Raw genomic sequence first — 27,829 nt, forward strand, 5'->3', positions numbered from 1 at the left:
ATCGAAGGTTAATGAGTGCCATCATGCTCTGCCTTGCAGTTGCTATGAGTGCATGTGATGCTGCTTATCGCCACGGATAGCATGTGACAAGTCACAGGCATATTTGAAGATCAGATGAGAGCAGCCTTGACTATATGTCTTTGTCAGTGCTGCCTTTTACTTAGTCGGTGCTATATTTTGTACCGCTTAGTGTTTTCTTATGCCTACTGTTATTTACCATTCTATTGTGTCAAGATTGCATTTTTGGAAAACATATATCAAAATAATTGGTGAAATAAGAAAAACAAACCTAATTTGTTACCCCATTGTTTATTTTTAGAATATATAAATACAGTATCTTTAATAAAAAATTATTGTATTTTTGGGAAACAGAATAGGCAGATTGTTGATGTATTTAGTCCACAAATGTGACACTTCTGTGGTTTGGTGTTATCAATAAATAAAACGGGTTTTCTTACTCGTTATACAACTGAATGTTACTCATATCAGAATCAGAATACCTTTATTCATATGTTCAAATGTACATCTTTGTGAAATTCCCAAATCAGGCCCAGTCAATTAGTCAGTTTAGGGCTATCCAACACCGCCCCCCCTCTCACAGTGCCTCAAGTCTGTCTCTCGCCCTCCCTCTCTCCCTCCCTCTCTCCCACTCACAGAGAACAGCGAGGCGAAAAGCGGAGCGCTCATTCCGCCACACAACAGTCCCCTCCATGGCTATGTGCAACGGAGACAGCAAGGTCGGTGGAGCCGGTAGCAGCAGGAAAAGCAGCAGCAGCAGCAGCAGCCGCCGCTGTTGATATGACATTAGTCGCTCCTGTGTTGTGGTTTCACATATGGCCTTTATTGATTTGTGTGGAAAGTTGGGAGACCGTGTTTGTTAACATTAGGGTTGTGTACGTCGCCCGATGCCTGTTGCCGCATTACGTGAACATGTTGCTAAAGTCAAGGGTCGTCTATCAAACTCGTGGATCTTTGATAACGTTGACTACTAATAACGCTTAGTTCGCTATAACGCTGCACCCTCACCATTTTAAGTCACCGCGTGGGTTTAGCATAGCTCCGCTAATTTAGCCGAGCTTCTTCCAGTACGTGCTAACATGCTAAATGCTCATTCTTGTTTATTTTATTTTGACCGTCCACTAGGATGCGACACTGGTACAGTTTATTGGCGTGATCAGCTTAATTGAGAAAATTGAACTTATGCCATCGGTATCTCATGAAAAGGCATTGCTTCTCATCTTTGATAGTTTGGAGTGACACTAAACGTTTGGCTTGCTAATTTTGTTCTTTCGAGCACTCAGTGTCACAAACTTGGAGCGATGATCATGTCTGGTCTTAATAGTTTTATAACATTTTTTTTGCGGGCTTGGTAATGTAAACATTTCTTCCTTTCTTTAATAATAATATGATTATTAATTTGAGTGTCGCTGTCAATGTGAGACACCCCGGAACGTCATTGACGATGGTGTTTGGAGGGGCACTTCACTGATGTGAGCGAACCGAGTGTAGTATAAACCACGTGGGTTCATGTTACTTGACTGTTATCGTTCATGTCATTTTTCATAGTCCAATTGTTGGTTGGTATGTTATTTATACAGCCAATAATGCGTATTTTTATGGATCCTGGTAATCGTTCTTTGCATCTAATCGGTAGGTAGCCGTGTTTCCCAAACATTGCCGGCTGGAGACCCATATTAGAAGTGGGGCCTCTCCGGACACACCGTTTATACAAAATCATAGGGTCGCCATAGGGTTGACATTTGTGTCCAGCTTTAAAAAATGGCCACCATTTTGACTAAATATTAGGACTGATGCACGGTTTACAGGTAGTTGTTTAATTTGTGAGGACTAATGCTCATTTGTAGTTAACATTGTTTTTGTACTTGGAAGTGATTCTTAGAGACTAAACTGCATGCAAATGAAAAATAATTACACTAAATGCAGTCTTATCATGGGCAATTTTTGCTACCTTTGTAATGATACAAAGGTGGCAATAAAGCACAGACATTACGATCAAAGATTTTTTACTATCTTGACTGAATTACTTGACCCATTATCCACTGTAAATTAATACATAATTAGCAAAGTTGAAACATAAATTTGTGACATTCTCTCACTCATATGAGTTGCATGTGATTCTCCTAATAAGCCGAATGCCTTCAGCTCATTTATTGAGACCTAGTCAGTCACATGCCATTGATAAGGACAAGCTACGGTCAGTTACATAACTCGGGTGAGAGTAGAAAGTAAAATTGAATCTCGATTGAGTCAAGAAGTTACTTCGCAATAATGACAAATGTGACTTAGACTGTGACTCTTGGCTGCAGATTGCCATCGTGGAGCAGAATGGGTCACATGAGGGAGCCGTGGCGATCCTGGATGCTGGGGCCCAGTATGGCAAGGTCATTGACCGACGTGTGCGGGAGCTGTGTGTGCGCTCAGAAATCCTCCCATTAGAGACGCCCGCCTTTGCTATTCGGGAACAAGGTTACAGGTGAATAGATAAAGCATTCCGCTTAATTTTCCAGAAAGGATTGAATCTACCTGTCTCTGTATTTACAGTATCATCCCTGTCAACTTATACGTTTTCCCCGTATTTTATAAGTTTTTTTTTAACATTTCAAATAATGTAGGGCGTACTACAACTTTTCTACGGAAAAATGTGAACCGATATTACAAATTATACTACTATTGTCATGGCAAACCGGCAAAAGTAATCCTCAATTGTATTTTTTTTTTTATCGCTGCGTACGGTTGGATTGATGAAGGCATAAAGTGCGGTGAGCTGCCTGCATTTCCGCTTGTTAGCATTATTTTATCATTTCAAATAATGTACAGCATACTCCAACTTTTATCCGGGGAGTTGTAATCATTTATAAGAGCAGCTATTAGCCAAGGTTGACATGTATGCAGTATACACTTACACACTTAGATGTGGTGGGTTTTTGAAATACATGTAGATCTTTTGGAATACAGTAAAGTCTCGTTATATCGATATCGGATATATCGATAGTCCCGGTTATATCGATACTATTTCTATGCACGCACGAAGAAAATTACATGCAAACAGGGTCGGATATATCGATAGTCCCGGTTATATCGATATTTTTTCGGACTCCCTTGAATATCGATATAACGAGACTTTACTGTATATATTTAAAAAATACAATAAAGGGCTTTTTCCCTGTAATTCTATTGCGCTGCCAGTCTTTTGCGTTCTAATGTTCATATTTTTTTCTAGGGCAATCATCATTTCAGGGGGCCCTGCTTCTGTGTATGCAGAGGATGCACCATGGTTTGACCCTGCTATATTCACCATTGGAAAGCCTGTCCTGGGGATTTGCTACGGAATGCAGGTACATGCTGTTCTTTTTTGAGACTTTTACAAGATTTCTGATCCTTCTTCCAATAGGACCAGGGTGTATAAAGATGTATACACCAAATATCACCATCATGGCCAACATTCAGCACTTTAAAGGATAACCGACGTCTCCGGACAAGTTGTGTCCATAATTTGTAAAATTGCTTCAAATGACTTCTACTGAGCCTATTTTACAAAGATTCCACCACATGTAGCTATAATTTGCGTTTTAAGACTTGTGCTGAACATTCCGGAAGTCTTGTTTTTGAGTTGGTGACAAGTCCTCACCCTACGTCACTGAAGGAACACCCCTCACCGAGGAAGGACATGCCTTGCATCGCCTGAATGCATTTTGCGGTACTTTGTTTGGTCTGAAAACTTCGTGTTGATCCGTGTTGATGGCGAAATTAGAAGGAAAACACATAAATAACGCAATGGTGAATCGTTGTATGTTACACCGAGACAACTCTTTGATATTCGTTGACAAAAATTCCAAGGTGAAGAATAAAACTATTTCCAAGGGAGCTCTGCCACCATCTTCTCCATTTTCTGTGACACTACACGTCAGTCTTGATCACTCAAAATGACCCCGAAGACCTTCTTTAATCGATTGCAAACATTGGTACTTTCCTCTTCAGAACTATTTGAATCATATTCATAACTGGATGTGTAACAAGAAAGCATCTTCTCCGCATCTGAAGCCATTGTTTTGTCTCGAGCAAGGCAAGACGTCTTGGTGTGACGTCACAAACTGGGGGCGGGACTTTCTGAAAATTCATAATTCGCAGCTCAATTTTTAGCAGATTTTGGACACTTTAAGTCATTTTTATTGGTGTTTTGCATTTGACTAAAAATATCACCCTGCGTGTTTTGGGTATTTTAGATGCTATAAAAGTTTTTCTGATGTCAGTTAGGAAACAAAAAAGTGATGTTGGTTGTCCTTTAAACTTTAGTGCTGTGCTGAAATTTAGAAAATATATGGAAAAAAACCTATTTCTTTTAAGTGTATATGTGAATACATATACTGCATCGACCATTTCTTGAAGTCCAAGTGTAAATGTATTGAACTTGAAGTTAATTACAACTGAACTGGTGGTGATTATTTCACTTACCACTATGGCAGGGGTGTCAAAGTCATTTTTTGCCGCGGGCCACATTGTAGTTATGGTTTGGTATGGAGGGCCGTTATGAATTTGGGGAACCCATTAGAATGTGTAAATCCCTTCAAATATTACATATAGAGCACACAGCAAATTAAAGAATAACTCATTTTCAAATCTGTAGTCAAGAATAATGACTTATTGTGGTTGACATCCAAAAATATGAAATTTTGGCTCAGATTTTAGCAATCATGGAATTTAACTAGTTTGATTTGCTTTCACGGGCCGAAAAAAAATGATGTGGCGGGCGGGTGATTTGGCCCGCGGGCCTTGACTTTGACACCTGTGCACTATGGGGAACCTTCATACCACTAGTATGCGTACCACAGCGCATACAATTTATTTCATCTTGCTTCATGGGCACATTGAGACTACTGTGTTATATTGACGCAACAAACTAAAATGAAATGTTTTAAAACATTTTCCTCTGTTTCATTCCTAGATGATGAACAAAGTTTTCGGTGGCACAGTTCACAAAAAGTGTGTCAGAGAAGATGGAGTGTTCAGTATTGGCGTGGACAACACCTGCTCACTCTTTAGGTAGTCCTTACACTTTTTCTTTTTGTCTCATCTTTTACAACCCAGTCGGTGAATGTATAGTGCAGGAGGTGTCCAAATATTTTCTGTCGGGAAGATTTAAGCGCCACGTTGGCATTCTTCACCTTTTAATTTAACGTGACAAAATTAATTACCCTAGTATAGATGGGGGAATAAACATTTAATTACTGCACTGTCTGACACTGACAGTTTTCCTTAAAAAGTTGACAGTCTATACCTATTTATCTTTTTCTAACCAGAGGCCTTCAGAAGGAGGAGGTGGTTCTACTGACCCATGGAGACAGTGTGGATAAAGTGGCTGATGGGTTTAAAGTTGTGGCCCAATCAGGAAACATCATTGCCGGTGAGTGTTAACCCTTTACTGCCTGAATTATTTTCTACTTAGAATGTTTTTTTCTTCTGTTCAGTTTTTATGGTCACTGATGGATATAATAACATATTAGTAGCTTCCTTTTTTTATTATTTTTCAATAATGTAGAAAATTTGAGCCTAAGAAAATTTGTGCCTAATTTGGCACAATCGCCATGAAAGACCTATATTGAGTGGGTGCCTTTTTTGGAACATATGTCAAGTGCAACTTCAAAGACTAGACTTTTACCCATATGACATCTTTTTATTAAAATAATAAAATACATAAAATATTTACATAAAATACATACATAATTCACATAAAATGTTTACATAAAAATACATATTTCCTTTACAGATAAAGAAAACTAGCTAATAACCATGGAATAATGCAAAGCAGTTCTTGTGATGATTCAAACAAAGATTTACATTGCATTTTTTGCTGTAAATATTAGCTTTCACCGAGCATGTGCCATGCTTGCACCTGTTGCAGTTCTTTGCAACATATGGAACATGAGCTATGTTGTCAAACCGAATACTGTATCATCGGCGGGAAAATAACCTCAATGTCTTTTAGCTGTGGTTCAGCTGAACAATCGGTTGAGCCTCACTGTGCCACAACACCAGATTTTTCTTGTTGCCAAATGTTGGAGTAAGGGGATACATGTAAACCAATTATCAAAATACAATCGATGATTGTTTCCCGGTTGGATGTTTTGAGCCAAATGGAGCACAACATTTTAGGTCACTCTCGGATCGCGAACCTTGGAGTCACTGACTGGATCTAACGTTCCTGTATGTGGAATGCATACATGTAGCCATCATAACCTGCCAGCACAAACAACTTGAAACCCCAGTTCATTGGTTTATTTGGTAGATACTGCTTGAGTGTAAATCTACCTTCATAGAGTACAATTTGTTCATCAATTGACAAACGCTGTGACTTGGGTAATTCTTGAAACTTTTATCATTGGCCTTACTTTGTGCAAGGGATCATCATTTGGGCTTCCCCGAGTTCCTTGTTTTGTGTTGTCTGCTGTATGCAAGTTCCTTTTTATAATTTCAAAGCGATCCCTTGACTACAGTACATTCTGCAGCATAATCAGTTAGTGGAGATAGCTTTCAAGCCCAATGCATCCGAGATTGAGAAACAATATATCAATCCCAGCCACTTCTCAAGTTCTTCTTTGGCGAGACACAGGGGCTTATTGATGTCATTTAGCATTGCATAGAATTTCAACTGTTCAACAATAATATCCATCATTTTTTTCATCGAAAATCCCTTGAAAATATTTGAATTGTGATACAAGTTCATCAATGCAACAGTCACGACTGTCCGATGCCAAAATGTCTTCATCAACATGGTCATCTATTTCATTCTCATCAGGATCTGGAAAGATATACAGTACATGGGTATTTTAGAAAAATTGGCACAGCAACATTCAAAAAAGCAAAAACTATACCAAACTAACCATTTGATCTCAATGCTCTGATCTTACCGTGAAATGGGCATATCTTTCCTTACATTACATCACAAACAGAATTTCAGTCCTTTCAGATGCTTTATCTTCAAGTCAAAGTACTGTATTTGAGAATGTGAAATGCACATACAGTAGTGGGGACTATTTTGTCCACTAGGTGGCAACAAAACCTTACATAACACAAGTGGAAATGCAACCTATTACGTTCTTCAAAACAATCATTTCTACATTTTCTGATTACAAATTCTTTCTCTCATATGATTTTACTTGACATGCCAATCTAATGTCCTCAAGGCCTTCAGAAGTAATTTTGCTGTCTTTGATTTGCCCCAAATAAAATATAGACTTTTAGCTTTTCCTGTATTTTTTTTCACAGAAACTTCTAAGTCAGGGGTGTCAAAGTCATTTTTTTGCCGCGGGCCACATTGTAGTTATGGTTTCCTCTCGAGGGCCGTTATGAATTTGAGGAACCCATTAGAATGTTTAAATCCCTTTACATTACATATAGAGCACACAGCAAATTAAAGAATAACTCATTTTCAAATCTGAAGTCAAGAATAATGACTTTTATTGTGGTTGACATCCAAAAATATGAAATTTTGGCTCAGATTTTAGCAATCATCATGGAATTTATCAAGTTTGATTTGCTTTCGCGGGCCGAAAAAAATGATGTGGCGGGCCGGATTTGGCCCGCGGGCCTTGACTTTGACACATGTGTTCTAAGCGTTGCACCTGCTCCTACCATGTTACACGGTCTTTTGGAAATAGGAAGTGTTAAATTTGTACCAGACATTATGATGAAAATGTTTTAAGTTTTCTAATTTCTGTTTAGGATCTAACAAAAAAAAACATATGGACCTCCGTTTCAACAATTATATTGAGAATGCAAAGTTATGAGGTACAGCTATTAGTGTAAAACGCACCATTCACTTACAATTATTGTACCAGACATTATGATGAAAATGTTTTAAGTTTTCTAATTTCTGTTTAGGATCTAACAAAAAAAACATATGGACCTCCGTTTCAACAATTATATTGAGAATGCAAAGTTATGAGGTACAGCTATTAGTGTAAAACGCACCATTCACTTACAATTATTCGCATCGGGTACCCAGTCAGGATCAACAATATCATCATGAAAATAGCGTTAGCACGCCGAATGTTCTACATTCGGGACACTACCTATTTTTAATATTTCTTGGTAAATAAACAAGTTAGCGTTAGTTTATGCATTTCAGTATCAAGGTAAACCTCTTCTGAATAGCTCATAAAATCGTCACAACATATACTTACGTGATATTTGATCCGTGACGAGAAGTAGAAGGAGCTTTGAAGATGGAGGAGCGCACGTGGTGTTGCGCAAGAAGGAGATGATGTCACTGACGCTCTTAAAGGCAAAGCTGCACATAACCTGTGTTAAAGGGACATGTAACTTGTGCTGCATCAGTTCCAATCGACCTTTAATTTTTTCGATCTATAAGCACTTATCTTTAGTGTACCAAATATGACCCAATCGTCTGTAAAGGGTTAAATACATACTTCACAACTTTGATAATGAATTTTGCTCAAACTCTGCATCTGTTTGCTGTACCAGGTATTGCCAATGAGCAGAAGAAGCTCTACGGAACTCAGTTTCACCCAGAGGTCGACTTGACAGAGCGTGGCATGGACATGCTTCGCAACTTCCTCTTTGAGATTGCAGGATGCATGAGTAATTTTACTGTCCAGAACCGACAGCAGAGCTGCATCAATGACATCATAGAAAAAGTTGGCAAGTCCAAAGTGTTGGTCAGTGCTGATTCTGATGCCACATTGGGGCATTATTCATACATGTATTTATTATTTTGCTATTTTGTCCAAATTCACACGGTGAAGCAAAGTGCTTTTCTGGCTTCACTTCTTTTTTCGTTGCGTATGTGATGTCGGAGTGACTTATTCACCGTCCTGACCCGGTCTACAATGATTTCCGCAGGTGCTGTTGAGCGGTGGTGTTGACTCGACTGTATGCACGGCCCTGCTCAACAAAGCTTTGAACCAGGACCAAGTGATTGCGGTTCACATTGACAATGGTTTCATGCGGAAGAGAGAGAGCCAGAGCGTAGAGGAAGCCCTCACCAAATTAGGCATCAAACTTAAAGGTGGGTGCGCTGTGAATGAAGAAATATGGTTGTTATTTAGTCTCATATGTCAAATGCCATGTGGTGTTTGTATAATCGAATCCTATTTTGGGGTTTTTCCATCTTTCACAATGTTTCACAATCTTTCCATCTTTCACAGTGGTGAATGCCTCGCACACGTTCTACAATGGGACAACAACACTTCCCATCTCGGAGGAGGATAGGACTCCTCGGAAACGGATCAGTAAGACCTTGAATATGACCACCAACCCTGAAGAAAAAAGGAAAATAATTGGGGATACTTTTGTCAAGGTTGGCTCACCAAACTAATCTCTTTGACATTCACTTTCATCTTCATGTTTTCAATCATGTGTATGCTGACTTTGTTTTTGGCTTATTTTGCTTTTTGGTTGACACTTTGCGGATCGTGTGGTTTTTCCAGGTGGCAAACGAGGTAATCGGAGAGATGGATCTGAAACCAGATGAGGTTCTCTTAGCTCAGGGGACCCTGAGACCCGATCTAATTGAAAGCGCGTCCCATCTTGCCAGTGGCAAGGCAGAGGTCATAAAAACACACCACAATGATACCGAGCTCATCCGCAAACTCAGAGATGAGGTACTACAGAGGCAGAAATTTGTTTATTGTATATTAATTAAAAAAAGACTGCATACATTGAAGATCTATCGTTATTTATGAGGGAGAATGTGATGCAAGAGTCATTAAAATGGAGATTTTGTCAATTCATAACCAGCTTTCTGTGGATCCTGCAACTCTAAGCGTGTTTGTTTTTGTTAAAATGCTGATTTGTACTGATTTGTGATGCTCCAGGGAAAAGTGATCGAACCGTTGAAAGATTTCCATAAAGATGAGGTTCGAGCGCTCGGGAGAGAATTAGGCCTGCCGGAGGAGATCGTCTCGCGACACCCTTTCCCTGGCAAGTACACACACACACACACACACACACACACACAACACACACACACACACACAGGCACACGCACACGTTTGATTTGACCAAGACATTCGCATGAACAAATGAGTCATAAAATGGTCTCATTCTCCTCCCTTCACGTAGGTCCTGGCCTGTCCATCAGAGTTATTTGTGCAGAGGAGCCGTACATCTGTAAAGACTTCGCTGAAACCAACAACATCCTCAAAATCGTCACAGACTTTTCTGCCAGTGTCAAAAAGGTTAGTGTTTTGGTCCAAGCCATTTGCCCGACTCTAACCAAACAGCAACGGCAAGACCATGAAATATTTCCCACTTTATAAATCAACACGGCATGCTCCAGTCTAAACGGTAAAGAAACGATAGTTGTCTCTCATCTCCAGCCACATGCCTTGCTGCAGAGAGTCAAGTCGTGCATATCAGATGAGGAGGAAGAGAAGCTCATGCAGATCACCAGCCTTCATTCACTTAATGCCTTCCTGCTGCCCATCAAAACCGTCGGCGTCCAGGTGATGGCTTTGTCATTTGAGTTCCTCTGATGGTTTTGTACTTGGTCCCCTCCTTCATGTGGAAGACTTGGAGGGGTGGAGTTCACTTTTATATATCCAAATAAGTAGAAATTGTGCTAAAGTATTGAAAATGTGGTAAAAAAATGTATTTTCCTGTCCGCAAAAGTGCCTTTTTAGCATTGTTGAATGAACCATTACCGACGGTGCCATTTTTTGGGGGCTCATTTTCCTTTTTTATTTCATGTTTTCTCACTCCACTTTTTATTTTCGTTTTCACTTATAACTGTGGTGAAGGCAGTAGACAAACATTGAAAAGTTCAACTAAACTACCCTCTTTCCTTGTACACGTGCCTCGGGGGTTATTTTGTTTCGGTGAATGTTTTAGCTTTTTTTGTTTGCTCACTAAATAAAAGATGTTCTCATACAGGGAGATTGCCGCTCGTACAGTTATGTGTGTGGCATCACAAGCAAAGAATCGCCTCATTGGGAATCTCTGATGTTCCTGGCCAGACTCATCCCTCGCATGTGCCATAGCATTAATAGGTAACACTGAGCGACTGAATAAGTTTGTATGTTTTTATAGCATTCTGCTACAAGTGACACAGTCTTACCTCCACCATGGTTTTAATTAATCCCTCCCCCCTTTCAGAGTTGTCTATGTATTTGGGTCGCATGTGAAGGAACCACCAGTAGACATTACTCCCACTTTCCTGACCACAGGCGTTCTCGGCACCCTCAGACAGGCTGACTTTGTCGCTCATTCTATCCTCAGAGAGTCCGGTGAGTGTCTTTGGATTGAATAGAGGTTTGGACCTAGAGGGGAAAAAACTGATTCAAGATGTCCAAAATGATAATTGCAATATCCAACCATTTTTCAGATGAATCAAAAATAACCAGCATGATTTTTTCCCCATAATCCCCCAGCCCTTCAAGATTCTTTTGAAAATATATGTACATCATGGCGTATATTATTAACAATAATATAATTATATAAATGTAAGCTCTCTATTTGCTATCTAGCTGGCTAGCTTTCTAGCTAGCTCTCTATTTGCTATCTAGCTGGCTAGCTATTAGCTATCAATTAGCTAGCGGGCTAGCTTTCTTTCTGAATCACTTTCGGGTTGAGTGAACGTTGGTGCGTGCGGCTGCCGCTGCTCACCCACAGACAAACTAAACCTGTGACTGTAAAGGGACTTTTAAAGTTTTGAAAGGCGCTTATCAATGAAATGTATTATTATTATTACATGTACAGTAGCTACTTGAAGAATGCCGCACAAGTTTGCCTTTGACGAGTCACATAGCTTGATCTGCTGCATATTTGCATTCACAAGGGGAATCTCTCACAGCTACGCAAGTAAACAATAACTTGAACCCGTGTCATGTATAAATGTAACATTGGTCTGGGTGATATGAATAAAAGTATATCATGATATAAGTATTTAATATTGATTGATATACTGTAGATGTATACAGTATTGCTTTTTTCCTCCCAATATTTAAATTGATTTTTTTAAGATTTGCTGAAGGTCAAAATGTATTCTTGTGAACCAGAACAACGAACAATTTTTCAGAATTCGCCATTACGTTTATGTTCACTTTAAATATTTGTAGTTGCGAACTGGAATAATCCGAGTTCCCATCATCTTCAACAGCAGCATATAACTCACATCTCATTTTGACACGCTCAGTGCAGACTGATTTTTTTTAACTGTAAAACCTTTACTCCTATCAGGATACTCTGGAAAGATCAGCCAGATGCCAGTCATCCTTGCGCCTTTGCACTTTGATCGCGATCCACTGCAAAAGCAGCCATCTTGCAGACGTTCTGTCGTGGTCCGTACGTTTATCACCAGCGACTTCATGACTGGCATCCCTGCCACACCGGGGAACCAAATCCCAGAGGAGGTACGGCAAGGTTCAGGGTTTCAAAAGGAGACAGAAATTACTAGTAAATTGTCATTGTTTCGAGATTGATGTTTTATATTGCGCATGGATCAGTGACACCTACAAACAGCATTCAATAATCCTCACAGGCATAATACTGTGTTGTCTTGGATCTGTGGGAATGACAACTACGATTGGGATTTCCGATTGAGGACACTATTCAGCGTTGTTTTATTTATTTATTTTTAACCATGATGTTATTGTTGCAGGCTATTTATAATGCATATCGGGTATCACATCAGCATCTGTTTCCCCCCCACAGGTGGTCCTCAAGATGGTCAATGAGATCAGAAAGATCCCAGGCATCTCCAGAGTCATGTATGACTTGACCTCCAAGCCACCTGGCACCACAGAGTGGGAATAAATATATATATATATATATCTCAGTGGGAGGAGACATATAAACACACACATGCGTGCAGTGTACAAGTTATCAGAGACAGCTGGTGAACTCATCCTAAACCTTCATGCACCATCAACATTCCCATGGATGATAGACCAGACTTCGATCGCCACCCCTTATCTCCTTGTCTTAATTATTTTGGCGGTGGCCATCCATTCTATGTGTTTTTTTTCCCTCCTCCACATTCAAAAAATGGTTTATAAAGGTAGCGGTTACCCTCTGTTGTCAGTAAAGCATCACAATGGAGTGACAAAATACTGTGAACAATTTTGGCTGTGGGTTTGCGGTGCAATGCGGTTTGAAATCAGATGACATGAGGTACAGAAAGAGTGGTCATCCACTCACCGTTGCCCAATCGGTTCATGTTGTGTGTAACGTTAATGGATCCGAATATGTTCTTCCACCTATTTTCACCTTCTCCCTATATACTTTCCTGTGAGTACGGGGGCCTGTCTGAATCGGAGCTGAATAGACACTGCTTTGTCTGCGATCCTTTGACCATTTTGTAAGCGATCATTTTTGCCAAAAGCCGATGCTGTTGACATTGGCGCCTCCGTGTGGTCACCACGGACAATTCTTATCCAGATGATCACGTCTTGTCGGGGAAACGTTCAGGAAGCCAAATTCGTGGGTAACTTTTAATGTGCCTGTTTTTTTGTTTTGTTTTTCTGTAATGTGACTTGTTCTGGACCCTCATATTACTAAAATATAACACCTCATTATCATGTGATATATAATTATACTTTTTTTGAAAATACATAATTCCAGAACTAATACATCATCGGTTGTAAATTGTGGGTGTCTTGTTGCTGCTCTTGTGTCAGACAAGAGTGTCTTTGCACGTGTGTTCCTTTTATTTTTTTATGTAAAGCCTTCAAAACCCAGTAATTGGGAGGTGTGGCCATATTAAATGCTTCACCGTGTTGTGTGTTTCCTGCTCCATCTTAAACTTGAAGTCTTTTTCGATTGACACCAGGACTTAAATCTTGCCATGTATATCATACATGGCTAAGGTTTGACGAACAAGAGTTTTTTTGTGCCTCTACTTTAAATGGCAATGTTATCCTAAAGCGAATGATTTGCCATTTCCCCCTCTAATCTCTCATTGGCCTTTTAATCTATGTACTGTGTATATATATATATTTTGTCATATGCACCTATTTAGGGAGGGCTTGGGGGATGTGTCTTGACATGTTACTGTAAACACAATATTGTTGGATTAAATCGCAATATCCACCTGATTAAGTTATGCAATTGTATGTTTTAAGGATTATATTTTTATGTCATCTTGCTTGTTCTTTTTTAGTAATGTGCCTCAATTCAAGCCACCGCATGCAGTCAGTTTCAACAATAATGAAATTTATACCAAAACTGAGCTTTAATAAAGATCTCCGTGTCGAAACCTCGTATCGGCCCTCTCTCTCTCTCTCTCTCTCTCTCTCTCTCTCTCTCTCTCTCTCTCTCTCTCTCTCTCTCTCTCTCTCTCTCTCTCTCTCTCTCTCTCTCTCTCTCTCTCTCTCTCTCTCTCTCTCTCTCTCTCTCTCTCTCTCTCTCTCTCTCTCTCTCTCTCTCTCTCTCTCTCTCTCTCTCTCTCTCTCTCTCTCTCTCTCTCTCTCTATATATATATATAGTGATGTCACGAGAGGCTGTGTCCTGGAGGGCAAATACATCCCCCTAAGATGGCTCCACCCAGAGAGAGTCTTGGCCCCACCTGGTGTAAGGCAGCAATTAAAGCCACACACCTGCAGCTGATCAGGGCTTGATTGGAAAGCAGGGCTCTTAAGGCAGAGAGCCTCTGAGTATGCAGCTTGGGGAAAGACAAGCTCGATTGCTGTGCTCTGTGGAGAAGTTGATTGCTGCGTGGAACTCATTGCCAGTTGGGACCACACGACTGGATACTGGATTTGAACCTAGCTGAGGTGGCTAGGCTACATGACGAGGACGTCAAGAGGGGTGAGGCCTAGAGACTCTTGTAAAGAACCCCGTCTTCATTTTTTACCTCAGAAGAGACTTTATTTGGATTTAAGTAGCAGAAGAGACTTTATTTGGATTTAAGCATCAGAAGAGACTTTATTTTGATAAGTATTGGAAGAGACACTATTCAAACCTTTGTTGCTTGTGAATTCCCCCTGGAACCCCTGATTAAAACCTTTTTCTTTGCATCCAAACCTGTCGTCCATTGCACTTCTTGTCCCGTCCCGCTGAGAGCAAGCCTCTCATGATATCACAACATATATATATATATATATATATATATAATTAGCACCAAGGGGGCACAAGCCAGTGTCTTATTGTGCCGGTCCCAAGCCCGGATAAATACAGAGGTTTGTGTCAGGAAGGGCATCCGACGTAAACAATTTCTGCCAAAACAAATATGCGAATCAAACCTCTGAATCTCTGAATACCGGATCGGTCGAGGCCCGGGTTAACAACGGCCGCCATTGGTACTGTTGACCTTCAGGGTGCCAGTGGAAAATGGACTACTGTTGGTTGAAGAAGGAGATGAGGGAGGTGTTCCCAGAGGAAAAGAGAGAAATGGAACGCCAAGAGTATAGAACTAAGAGTAGGAACTTTGAATGCAGGAACAATGACAGGTAAATGTAGAGAGCTGGTTGACATGATGCAGAGAAGGAAGGTAGACATACTGTGTGTCCAGGAGACCAGGTGGAAAGGGAGCAAGGCTAGAAGCTTAGGGTCAGGGTTTAAGTTGTTCTATCATGGTGAAGACAGAGAGAAATGGAGTTGGGGTTATCTTAAAAGAGGAGTTTGTTAGGAATGTCTTAGAAGTAAAAAGAGTATCAGATAGAATGATGAGTCTGACTAGAAATTGAAGGCGTGATGTTCAATGTTGTTTGTGGGTATGGCCCAAAAGTAGGATGTGAGCAGGCGGAGAAGGAGAAATTTTGGTTGGACTTTGATGAAGTCATACAGAACATCCCGAGAAGTGAGAGGGTTGTAATTCCATGGACATGTTGGCGCAGGAAACAACGATGATGAGGAGGTGATGGGCAGGTTTGGACTCCAGATGAGGAGCGCTGAAGGACAGATGGTGGTTGACTTTGCTAAGAGAATGCAAATGGCTACTGTGAATACTTTCTTTCAGAAGAGACAGGAACATAGTGTGGACTAAAAGAGTGGAGGCAGAAGTACACAGGTAGACTACATTTTGTGTCAACGACGCCATATAAAGGAAATCAGTGACTGCAAAGTAGTGGTTGGTGAGAGTGTAGCCAGACAGCATAGGTTGGTGGTGTGTAGGATGACGCTGGCAGTGAGGAAGATGAAGAAACCAAAGGCTGAAGTGAGGACAAAATGGTGGACGTTGAAAAAGGAAGAGTGTTGCATGACATTTAGGGAGGAGGTAAAACAAGCACTGGTGGGCAAGAGGTCCTTCCAGATGACTGGCAAACTACAGCGAAAATAATCAGAGACACAGGTCGTAAAGTACTTGGTGTATCGAGTGGGAGAAAGGTAGATAAGGAGACTTGGTGGTGGAATTGGGAGGTGCAGGAGTGTATACAGAGAAAGAGGTTAGCAAAGAAGAAATGGGACAATGAGAGGACGGACGAGACTAGACAGTAGTACAAGGAGATGCAGCGCAAGGTTGAAGTAAAGGTGGCAAAGGCCAAACAAGAGGCCTATGATGACTTGTATGCTCGGCTGGACAGCAAGGAAAGCGAGACTGATCTTTTCAGGCTGGCAAGACAGGGAGACAAATATGGTAAGGGCCTGGTTCGGGTGATTAAGGATAGAGATGGCAATGTATTAACAGGTGCCAGTAGTGTGATGGCAAGATGGAAAGAGTACTTTGAAGAATTGATGAATGAGGAAAACAAGAAGGAACAAAGAGTAGAAGACGTGACTGTTGTGGACCAAGTCGTAGCAAACATTAGCAAGGATGAAGTGAGGAGGGCGCTGAAGAGCATGAAGGGGGGAAAGGCACTCGGGCCTGATGATTTACCAATCGAGGTATGGAAGTGTCTTGGAGAGGTGGCGGTGGTGTTCCTGACTAGGTTATTCAACAAGATCTTAGATGGTGAACAAATGCCTGAAGAATGGAGACGAAGTGTACTCGTGCCCATTTTTAAGAACAAAGGAGATGTGCAGAGTTGTACTAATTACAGAGGAATAAAGTTGATGAGCCATACATTGAAACACTGGGAAAGAGTAGTTGAAGCTAGACTAAGAGCAGAAGTGAACATTTGTGAGCAGCAGTATGGCTTCATGCCAAAAAAAAAAAAGAGTACGACAGATGCAGTGTTTGCTTTAAGAATGCTGATAGAGAAGTACAGAGAAGGTCAGAAGGAATTGCATGGTGTCTTTGTAGATATGGAGATAGCGTACGACAGGGTACCCAGAGAAGAGATGTGGTATTGCATGAGGAAGTCTGGAGTGACAGAAAAGTATGTCAGAGCGGTGCAAGACATGTATCATGACTGTAAGACAGTTGTGAGGTGTGTTGTCGGTGTGACTGAGGAATTCAAGGTGGAGGTGGGACTCCACCAGGGGTCAGCTCTGAGCCCCTTCTTATTTGCTATGGTGATGGACAGGCTGACAGATGATGTTGGACAAGAATCTCCTTGGACCATGATGTTTGCAGATGACATTGTGATCTGTAGCGAGAACGGGGAGCAGGTGGCGGAGAAACTAGAGATGTGGAAATATGCCCTGGAAAAGAGAGGAATGAAGATCAGTCGCAGCAAGACGGAATATATGTGTGTAAATGAGAGGGATCCAAGTGCGTATATGTGCGCGTGTATATGTGTGTGTTTGTATATGTGCGCGTCTATATGTGTGTGTGTATATGTGCGCGTATATATGTGCGTGTGTGTATATAAAATGACCAGCAAAAAAGTGAGAATATTTAGTCTTATCTGCAAGCCAGATGCAATCATCAAAACAGCCATATATGGCTCGAGAGCCATAGGTTCCCGACCCCTGGCATAGAATGTTGCCAAACAATAAAAAAAGAGGAAATTGGTCTCAGGTCAGAACATAGACAAACCATAGCTCAGAATCCTCTTGAACCATCGTCTTCCAAGATGTTGTTCCACGCTCATTCATCACTAGTCATGAATTAATAATAAAAAAATGGTTCAAATATTGTCAATAAATTGAGGTCTGCGTGATCCAAGGGAAGTGTTTTTGTCTGTGTGTCTATGTGCATGCGTGTAAATGTGTATGTGTGTGCGCGTGTGAATGTGAGTGTGTGTGTTCGGTGGGGAAGGGTGGGGGTGCCAAACAGGTGTGGCTTTTCCCCTGCTGACCGAGCAACAAGAGCAGACAAGTTGTATCAGGCACCACAACACGCCATTAAACTCGAGGGACCCTGGTTGATTTTGGCACAGTATCTTGATTCTGATGTTGTGTAGCGACTAAATTACCATTTCTGGCGAAATATGATGACATGCAGCTTTCTATGTGGCACACTTGAGTGTCGACTAATGCTTTTGTCCCTCCCTGTTTGAGTGATGACAACAAATATTTTGATTATTCTGTGTTTTTTTTCTTTGCATGTATAAAATAGCCACAAAGCAATCACATACAGTACTGTCATTTTTTTATCCCCCAGTGCAAAGAGCTCCTGGACAAAATTAGCACAAAACTGCTTCACAAAAAGCCAACATGAAAACTAATTGCAGTAAGTAATTTATTATATTGAATCATTTTACGTGTCTAGCAGTCGAATCGGCTCTCCTGCTATCACCGTCACCTCTCCCATGAGGACCCAGGAAACACCTGATGCCTCTGCCTGCTTCCTCCAACGTCCTTACCCACCGCAAAGCTCTTTTGGCTTGTTTGCATCGCCTCAGTATGGAATCCTACTGCCTTTTGTTGGGATTAATTGTCTTTTTCCACTTTAACGCCTTTTCTTCCACAGAGGCCACGTGCAAACTGACGGCCAAGTTCAACCTGAATGGCTACAAGGATGTGGAGAAGAAGAAGGTCATCATTGGCGGGATGTTTCCTGTCCACATGCGCCTTGCTTCCAGCGCGGGGAACACTTCACGGCTTCCTGTGTCCTCCTGGTGCGAAGGGTGAGTCGGATTTTTGTGTCTTTTCAGTCTTTTTTAACTCATTCACTGCCAGATGATGTGCAAAAATCTGTCCACTCCAGCGCCAGGGTTGTTGTCATTTTCACTCAAATTCCATGACCCACAGAATATTGAGTTTTAGGACTACATAAACATTCAATACAGCGTAAGAAATCTTACACTTTCTTGTTTCATCGGGTAAAGTTGTTAATTCCTAAGTTATATGGGTCTGGGGTTACCTGAACTTGAAATGGGGGCGGCTGTCCAAAAAGCAAAGGCTACCCTCTCGTGGAAACATTGACGGAGCTCTGTCCAGTGCTTTATCGGCACCCAAGCATGACAAAACAAAACCCTAACAAATTTGGGAATGGTGCTCCACGTCATATTTTCAATTCCCCAATAAATTTGGGAATCGCAGTGAATGAATTAATTAAATGTGCAGCGGGTTATGTTTTTTTTTTATTATTATTATTATTTTTTGTCCAGCTCAAAGTCTCTTATTCTTATCTGTGCTTGAACTGAGATTTTGAAATTGATTCAAGCACTTAATGTCTCCCTGGGAAGTCACAGTGCAGCGTCTCAGGGACCAATTAGCCAATTAGCTAACACGATTCTGAAGATTGTTAATATGCCCTCTGTGGGCAGTGCAGCTGTTGCCATTAATTATCTGAAGTTGACGTAAGTGGAAGGTTTTAAATTAGTATCTCTACAAAAAAATGACATATTTTTAATGTCTTGGTTGGCTAATCAAATTCAAAGCTTTGAAACAAATCAACATTTAGCTGAACAACCAATTAAATCAATTCAAGGTGGAAAATGATCATAATACATTTTACATATAAGCGCCTTTCAAAACTCTCAAGGACACTTTACAATCACAAGACAAGCACACAAAAAACCACAGATAACATGATAAAGTATAAAAGATGTCGATTCTGTTTGTCTGCCTGTCACATCACAACTGTGTGATTGGAGTTTTGACAGATCAAAATGTCAAAACAAAAATGCAGCAATTATTAAAAAAACAAGGTAAACATTTTTTTCAATGTTATTTATTTATTTGTTTATTTATTTATTGGGGGGCTTTAAAAGTCAAACCTATCGTAATATAACGTGGGCCTCATCCTGCCTTCACAACGCTAGAATGAATTATCGCACATTCCGCTGGACCCAGACCATGCTGTTTGCCATCAATGAAATAAACAAGATGGAAGATCTGCTGCCCAACACCGACCTGGGCTACGTCATCTACGACTCCTGCTTCACCATCTCCAAGGCCGTGGAGGGCACCCTCACTTATTTGACCGGCCAAGATGAGGCAGTGCCCAATTACCGCTGTGGCACGGAGGCTCCCCTGGCTGCTCTCGTTGGGGCGGGCGGATCTGACTTGTCCATCGCCACTGCCAGGATCCTGGGACTCTACCATTTCCCACAGGTATGCAATCAATTTATTGCAATAAAAATGCAATATCAATGTAGAAGAAAGTCTATTGTTGGATCGTTTGGTTTGTTGGATGAAATATTTTCGACTAAATTCTCACCAATTTGAAATAATCGCTTCCATGTTCAAACTGTCAGTCACTTTGCTCATGTAAGTGAAGTTGCAACTAAAGAAAATAAAAGCAGCTGAGAAATGTGAGGTTTTGTTGTATTTTCGTGTTGCTCTTTTTATTTATTTATTTATTTAATTAATTACCTAGTTGATTAACTCATCCACTGCCAGTCATGTGCAAATATGTGTCCACTCCAGGGCCAGCATGTCATTTTGACTCAAAATCCAGGACCCCCAGAATGTTGAGTTTTAGGACGACATAAACATTCAATCTAGCGTAAGAAACATTAAACTCTCTTCTTTCATCAGAAATAAAGAGGTAATTCCTAACTTACATGGGTATGGAGTTATCTGAGCTTGAAATGGGGGCAGCTGTAAAAAAGGTCAGTGCTGCCCCCTCTTGGGAGGGGAAAACATTGCCAGAGGTCTGACCGAAGCTTGAAACGCAAGCAAGAAAAACCAACACCCGAACAAATTCAGAAATGGCACACGATGTCATATTTTCAATTCCAAAATAAATTTGGGAATGGCAGTGAATGAGTTAATTAATCAATTGATTAATTGTTTAGTTTTTTTTAGCAAACGAAAGTGTACTTTCCATCATTGTTTGGCAGATATCTGAAGTTCACAGCCTCCTATTGATTGGCCCATTCTTTAGGTCAGCTACTCCTCAACCTGCTCAGCCCTAAACAGCAAGTTCCAGTTCCCCACCTTTCTGAGAACCGTTCCCAATGACATCCACCAGTCAAGCGCCATGGCCCAGCTGGTGCTGCACTTCGGGTGGACCTGGGTTGGAACCGTGGCTGCGGACGATGACTACGGAAAATATGGCATCAAAGACTTCAAAGAGCAGGTGGAAGAGGCCGGCGTCTGTATCTCCTTCTCCGAAACTCTGCCAAAGGTACGTATCGTGCACATTTGGTTTGTGATCATTCATCTGACTGCGCGTGTGTGTTATTCACCCCCTGGAAATCTCAGGTCAATTCCCCAAGGGACATTGAGCGAATCGTCCAAACCATTATTGAGTCCACGGCTAAGATCATTGTAGTCTTTTCATCGGACGTAGACCTCAGTCCTCTGGTACATGAGCTGGTACGGCAAAATGTGACCAACCGCACTTGGATCGCAAGCGAGGCTTGGGTCACATCAGCTCTTATCAACCAACCTGGAGTAAGAGTCCGCATTTTGAAAACCACTTTGAGCATCCTATGTCGATATGTGCTCAACTTTTTTTTGTGTCCAGGTGAGCCCTGTGCTGGGCGGCACCATTGGCTTCGGTGTGCAAAGGGCCGATATCCCTGGTCTGCATCGACATTTACTGGATCTGGACCCTTATGCCGATCCTCTGACCGAGGAATTTTGGGAGGAGGTCAGCAATGGTTCTCCCAACCGGCAATAGTTCTGATTTATTTATTTATTTATTTAGTTGTATTGGATTTGATTAGCCTTTATTAGTCTTGCAATGTTAGCAAAGTTATGGAAGGAAGAGGAAAGGAAGAAGCAGAAAAACAAAATACAGGAGTTGCTGGAAAAGCAGTCACTCTTGCGGCACCATCTTGAAGTCTAAAATAACAAAACAACAAAATAATATTGATAGTATGTGTATAAAAACAGTCTATCAAATATGACAACACAAAGACGCAGTCATTCAATCTTAAGCACTTTCTGCACCCTCTTTGTTGTATGAAGCAGTTCTAGATGAAAGAGGATAGGATCAAAGCGTCCTTTTCACCAGTAATCAGGGACGTCATGGTGGAATGTGCATGTCTACTACAAGCTAAATGTTGAAAGCAAACACAAAGTTGTAGCATCCATTGACAAAAGAAATTGTCTCACATCTCCTGTCCCACGTAAATCCGCTTCAATTCCAAGCCGCACCACTTCCACATACGCATCGGCGCCCTGCGCTGACGCTTCTTTCTTTTGACTACGGGCTCCTCCACTGAAAAAAGCGGGGCAGGGAAAATGCTGCCCATTAGAGGCGCAAAAAGCACAACCACCCCAGAGCTGTCCAGCGATGACAGTCAAATGGCGCAGACATTCCTCCCAATCAATTATTTATTTATTTATCTAGTTAGGTCTCATGTTTATTTATTAATATGAGTACAGATTTTGAGTATTTTTTCCACCTCTCATAAACCAACACTTACTGATTATTTCCATGTGTGTCTTCCAGCTGTTCAACTGCACGTTACATTATGGTAAAGCTCTAAGAACGGCCAAAGAGACTGCCAAAGCATTCAATGGGACAATGACCAAGGCAGTGGAAGTTGTTCTCGGCGGTTTGTGTACCGGCAGTGAATCCCTGGCTCATCTTAACAACACGTACTCCGACGTCTCCCAGCTGCGAATCACCTACAGGTCACTTCACATGCTGCTAATATTGCACGAAAGACTTGATGATGCAGTCTCTTGACAAATGTAACTTTTATCTATGCCAATCATCATTGTAATGAGTCAACTGCATTGTCTTACAATAGTGTGTACAAGGCGGTGTACGCCGTCGCCAATGCTTTGCACAATTTGGAGCACTGCAAGCCGGGAGAGGGGCCGTTCATTGGGATAGGCTGTGCTGACATCACCAAGTTTGAGCCATGGCAGGTGCACGCTTTTCTTTTTGAGATGCTTACAATCAGGCAAAAAATACGTGCCCATCTGCTTTCCATTTTTCGGCTTTGGGGTTCAATGCTATTCAAAATGACAGGAACGGTTTAATCGCAGTTGACCTCGTCGCTGTATCGGGTTTAAACTTTTAGCGTGCAGCATGTACTGTGCCATTAACAATAAGAAGTGAATTTTGGTCATTTTTGAAATTTTGCTCATGTGTTGTGTTTGATTGCGCTCTAACACATGTTTGTAGTTGATGTACTACCTGAAGAACGTACGCTTTAAAGTGCCACACACCGATGAGGAGGTCTATTTCACTGACGGAGATGTGGAGGGCTTTTACGACATCATCAACTGGAGAGTCGATAGCAATGGGGAAATATCTTACGTGACTGTGGGTCACTACAACGGTTCTGTGGCTCCAGAGCACAGTATGACCATTATCAATGATTCCATTGTTTGGAACAATGAAGCATTGGAGGTCAGTGTTCAAATGAGTGATGTTCAAATGAGTCATGGTTGTTTTCATGATTTCAAAGTTATTTATGTGCATTTGTGCTCTTCAGCCTCCTCAATCAGTTTGCAGTGAGAACTGCATGCCTGGTACCAGGAAAGGGATCCGACAGGGAGAGCCAGTTTGCTGCTTTGACTGCATTCCGTGTGTCGATGGCGAGATTAGCAACACGACAAGTCTGTATCCTCTACAAATCCTTCTAAAAATATAAAACACAGTTGACAGTATTTGAAAAATAATCTACACTTTCCTTTTCCTTGTCTTTTTTTGTGAAAAAAAAAAAAAAAAAAAAAAAAAGAGACCAAGCAAAATAACCTGTAAACTATTTTCGTTTTTAACTCATTCAGTGCCATTGACAATTTTATTCGGCAATTGAAAATATTACGTAGAGCGCCATTCCCAAATTTGTTCGGGTTTGGTTTTTTCATGCCTGGGGGCTGATAAAGTGCTGGCTTGCATTTCCCTTTTTTCCATGTTAGCGTTTTGTTCCAGCTTCAGTTGTTGTTAAAGTGTGATATAAAGCAATATGTATGTATTGCATTGTATTGTATTTTGGATAGCCATCCTCATTTCAAGCTCATATAACTCCAGACTCCATAATTTAGGAATCAACTCTTTTTTTCTGATGAAAGAAAAGAGTCTAAGGTTTCTTACGCTGCATTGAATGTTTATATAGTCCTAAAACTCAATATTCTGTGGGTCCTGGAATTCAAGTGAAAATGACAAAAACTCTGGCACTGGAGTGGAGACATTTTTGCACGTCTGGATTCAGATTTAAAAAAAAAAACTTTTGAGGGGTGGAAGTAAAAAAAAACTAAACACATTTGCAGAGTCAGCAGCATGCTATTTCAAATAAATTGAAGATGATCATAATAGTAATTCATTCATTCAATTGAATTTTTACAAACTGATGTTATATGTGGTGATGACAGTTTGAAGCCGGTGGCGTTTTGTTGTTGGACAGACGCCCGGGAGTGTGTCCTGTGCAGCGGTGATCACTGGTCCAATGATGCTCACGATGCCTGCGTGCCCAAGATCATTGAGTTCCTGGCTTTTGGAGAACCTCTTGGGATCACTCTCATCGTCATCGCTGCTTTTGGGGCCCTTATCACCATCGTTGTGGCGGTGAGAATACGCAAACAAAGCCTCCTCTTATACGACTGAGGCGCTATGTTAAAAGTGTCGCCGATTTGTAGGTGATCTTTGCTTTACATGTTGGCACTCCCCTGGTGAAAGCCAACGATGCTCTGCTGAGCTTCTCGCTTCTCTTCTCGCTGATGGTGACCTTCCTCTGCTCCATCGTCTTCTTGGGGGAGCCTCAACACTGGAGCTGCATGACCAGCCAAGTGGCTCTGGCTCTGGGCTTTGCACTGTGCCTTTCCTCCATCATGGGTAAGGCAGGAGAAAATACACGTGTGAGAGCTCATGGCAGTCCCGTCCGCCTTCTGTGTGACTGATTTTCTTGGGTCTATTATCGTTATCATTCTCCCCAGGCAAGGCAGCATTACTGATGCTCAGAGCTCAGGCTCTGAAAGCAGCCCGTGCCAAGGCGAAGGCTGCTTCCAAAGCCGCCAAAGCCGCAGCTGAAGCAGCAGCCAATAGTGGCGGCCCCGATGTCATCGCAACCAACACAAGAAATCTCAATGATGTCGCTGGTCGTGTCAAACCTGACAGAATCACATTTGCCCACCAGAGGGCGATAGCGAGCGTGGCCACATTGATTCAGGTAAAGAACAAAAGTGCATCCTTCATTTATCGCAGAATGATAATAATACATTTCCTTTCAAAGCTCTCAAGGACGTGAGTTTGGTACATCACGATCATTCAGATATTTACCATTTGACTGATTTCTGCTATCGCGGTTAACTTTCCTTTTTTGACAGTCAATAAAATAGCGTACAAAATTTCAATGGTGGGCCGTGCATGTCACTCCAAGGGCTTTCAGTGGTGTTACGTTTGAATCAATCCACAGCTGCGAGTGTGGTGTGATTTACTACATGTCCAGTCGAGGGTGCCGTTCACCTGGAAATAAAGTGACTTGAAGAAACTTAAGAAATAATACATTAAACTCTTCAATTTTTTACTATGAACGTGTCGGTTCATGATAACCTGCATATTTTGACAGTCAATAAAATAGCTTAGAGCATTTCTCCCTAAGAGTGACCCACAATATAAAGTGAACCGTGATGGCAAACCCGCTTTTGTGCCCCCAGTGCAAATTGTCTGTGATATCTTTGATCTTGTGGTAGCACTCGTATGACGTAATATGCTTTGTTGTGCAATTTTGAACAAACAATTTCCCACTTAGGCATTAGCTTGTACCGTGTGGCTCATCCTCCTGCCGCCCTATCCTGTGAAGAACACTTCAGCTCAGAACGTAAAGATAATTCTGGAGTGCAATGAAGGTTCTGTGGTCTTCATCTGTTGTATCTTTGCCTATGATATCCTACTGGCTCTGCTGGCTTTCTTTTTCGCTTTCCTGGCCCGGAAATTGGAAGATCATTTCAGGTGGGTGAGCAGACATTTCTCCAGTGAAGTAAAGAAAAAAAACGTCATAACCGTTTGGTTTCATGCAAATATCCGATGGGGTGTTCCAGTGAAGCCAAGTGTGTGACCTTCGGCATGCTGGTTTTCTTCATCGTGTGGATTTCCTTCGTTCCGGCTTATCTCAGCACACGAGGCAAGTTCATGGTGGCCGTCCAGATTTTTGCCATCCTGGCGTCGAGCTTTGGGCTGCTCAGCTGCATCTTCTTGCCAAAGTGCTATATCCTCCTCCTCAAACCCGAACGCAACACCGAGGAGATGATGAGACCTCACGACAAACCACGCGATGGAACCTTCACCGGGACATCGGCGTCACTTGCTACCTCCGCCACTGAGGTCAACTCTACAATCGCATCAACTGTTTATGATGATTAGATGTAATGTTGCTAAGCAGGGCGAAATTAGATTCTATGTTACAGTAAAATGAACACTTTATAGACCAAAAAATGCACTTGGCAAATGGAAGAAAATGTGGCTTTATCTTATTTACTGCATCAACCGCTTTAGACCTTATAAGACCATCCGTGTCATTAATATTTGAAAATGTGTTTACTGTTTTTTAGCCAATTACATTCAAGTCATCCATAAAGTGCATTTTTTAACATAAGCTTATAACATAAATGCCATTATATTTTTGACTGGTACTTGTACTGTACTAGTGGCATTGGATACATTCAAAAGGGTTGTTCAAGTGTGAAGTTTGACAAAAATAAAATAAAATTCAAAACATGTCATGATCATCATCTTACAATGTTCTAACTCGTAGAATGTAACAGCAAATGACAACTTTTACGAGCATCTGCTTTTCCAGGAATCAGCAACGCTTTGATGTGCCCAATCAAAGTTGTTAGTGTGCACCATGATGAATCCTGCAGGTGACACAGAGGTGAAAGAATTTCTTTGCTCACTCACAAACTGGGACAGCTGTTAAATCATGTTAAAACGTGCTCATATGCACCATCACGGGTGTGCCGATGTGTCATGACTTTGACGCAATTGCTGTGTCAACCAAGGGAAATGCATATAAAAGGGCAGGAGGATTTTACTTGACCTTTTCATGGCAAAAAATGTAAATTTTATAATCCACTTATATTCATTAGGGTTATACGCGTTTATTGGTAACCTCCAACAGGGGGTGTATATCATGTATATCAGCACATCCAAAGTTCAGCACAAATGTGGCCCAAATTGAATTTTCATCCGGCCTGCAGCCTCTGTCATAAAAACAATAACGTCTAGCCCGCATGGACCCTCCGCACCCTGTCCACCACCTTTTCCAGCTACTCCCCTCAGGCCTGCACTACCAATCCATGCGGACCAAATCCAGCTTACATTTAAATAGCGTCTACCCCCTAGCCATTAACTCGAAACAGTAACACAAATACAGTAAAGTCTCGTTATATCGATATCGGATATATCGATAGTCCTGGTTATATCGATACTATTTCTATGCACGCACGGAGAAAACTACATGCAAACAGGGTCGGATATATCGATAGTCCCGGTTATATCGATATTTTTTCGGACTCCCTTGAATATCGATATAACGAGACTTTACTGTATAACTGTACGTATCGTGCCTCTTTGTAATTTTGCACAACCATGTGGAACAGCATCCCGTTATAATCATTGTAGCTCCAGCGCTGTACTCACTTGAACCACTGTCTGCTTGATACTTGGCACATTGTCTCACAGTTGTTCCCAAGAGGTACCATTTATATTAAGAGATTAGATTAGCCTTTATTA

The 27,829-nt window shown here is 41.3% G+C and overlaps 2 protein-coding genes and 1 pseudogene across 2 annotated transcripts; all 3 read left to right on the forward strand.

Annotated features, from left to right (window-relative positions):
- Positions 1 to 659: 659 nt before the first annotated feature.
- On the forward strand, positions 660 to 14,238 carry gmps (guanosine monophosphate synthase). Its single transcript, XM_089014325.1, has 16 exons — positions 660 to 737; positions 2,328 to 2,494; positions 3,242 to 3,356; positions 4,964 to 5,061; positions 5,319 to 5,422; positions 8,503 to 8,696; positions 8,881 to 9,046; positions 9,186 to 9,337; positions 9,468 to 9,641; positions 9,855 to 9,960; positions 10,102 to 10,217; positions 10,359 to 10,484; positions 10,912 to 11,027; positions 11,134 to 11,264; positions 12,217 to 12,389; positions 12,691 to 14,238. The coding sequence occupies exons 1-16, from the start codon at positions 711 to 713 to the stop codon at positions 12,790 to 12,792; spliced, it is 2,067 nt and encodes a 688-aa protein (XP_088870451.1). The 5' UTR covers positions 660 to 710; the 3' UTR covers positions 12,793 to 14,238.
- A 1,852-nt stretch (positions 14,239 to 16,090) lies between these two features.
- Positions 16,091 to 18,555, forward strand: LOC148888195 (uncharacterized; annotated as a pseudogene).
- Positions 18,556 to 18,627: 72 nt separating this feature from the next.
- On the forward strand, positions 18,628 to 26,664 carry vmn2r1 (vomeronasal 2, receptor 1). The gene is made up of 14 exons (XM_089013560.1): positions 18,628 to 18,869; positions 20,010 to 20,301; positions 21,077 to 21,319; positions 21,397 to 21,588; positions 21,662 to 21,787; positions 22,595 to 22,779; positions 22,899 to 23,019; positions 23,279 to 23,506; positions 23,592 to 23,715; positions 24,504 to 24,664; positions 24,736 to 24,931; positions 25,033 to 25,265; positions 25,848 to 26,047; positions 26,137 to 26,664. The coding sequence occupies exons 1-14, from the start codon at positions 18,646 to 18,648 to the stop codon at positions 26,456 to 26,458; spliced, it is 2,847 nt and encodes a 948-aa protein (XP_088869686.1). The 5' UTR covers positions 18,628 to 18,645; the 3' UTR covers positions 26,459 to 26,664.
- The last annotated feature ends 1,165 nt before the right edge of the window (positions 26,665 to 27,829 follow it).

Source organism: Hippocampus bargibanti, linkage group LG14, assembly GCF_051943395.1.
Source record: "Hippocampus bargibanti isolate YZ-2025 linkage group LG14, ASM5194339v1, whole genome shotgun sequence".
NCBI classification, from domain to species: Eukaryota; Metazoa; Chordata; class Actinopteri; order Syngnathiformes; family Syngnathidae; genus Hippocampus; species Hippocampus bargibanti.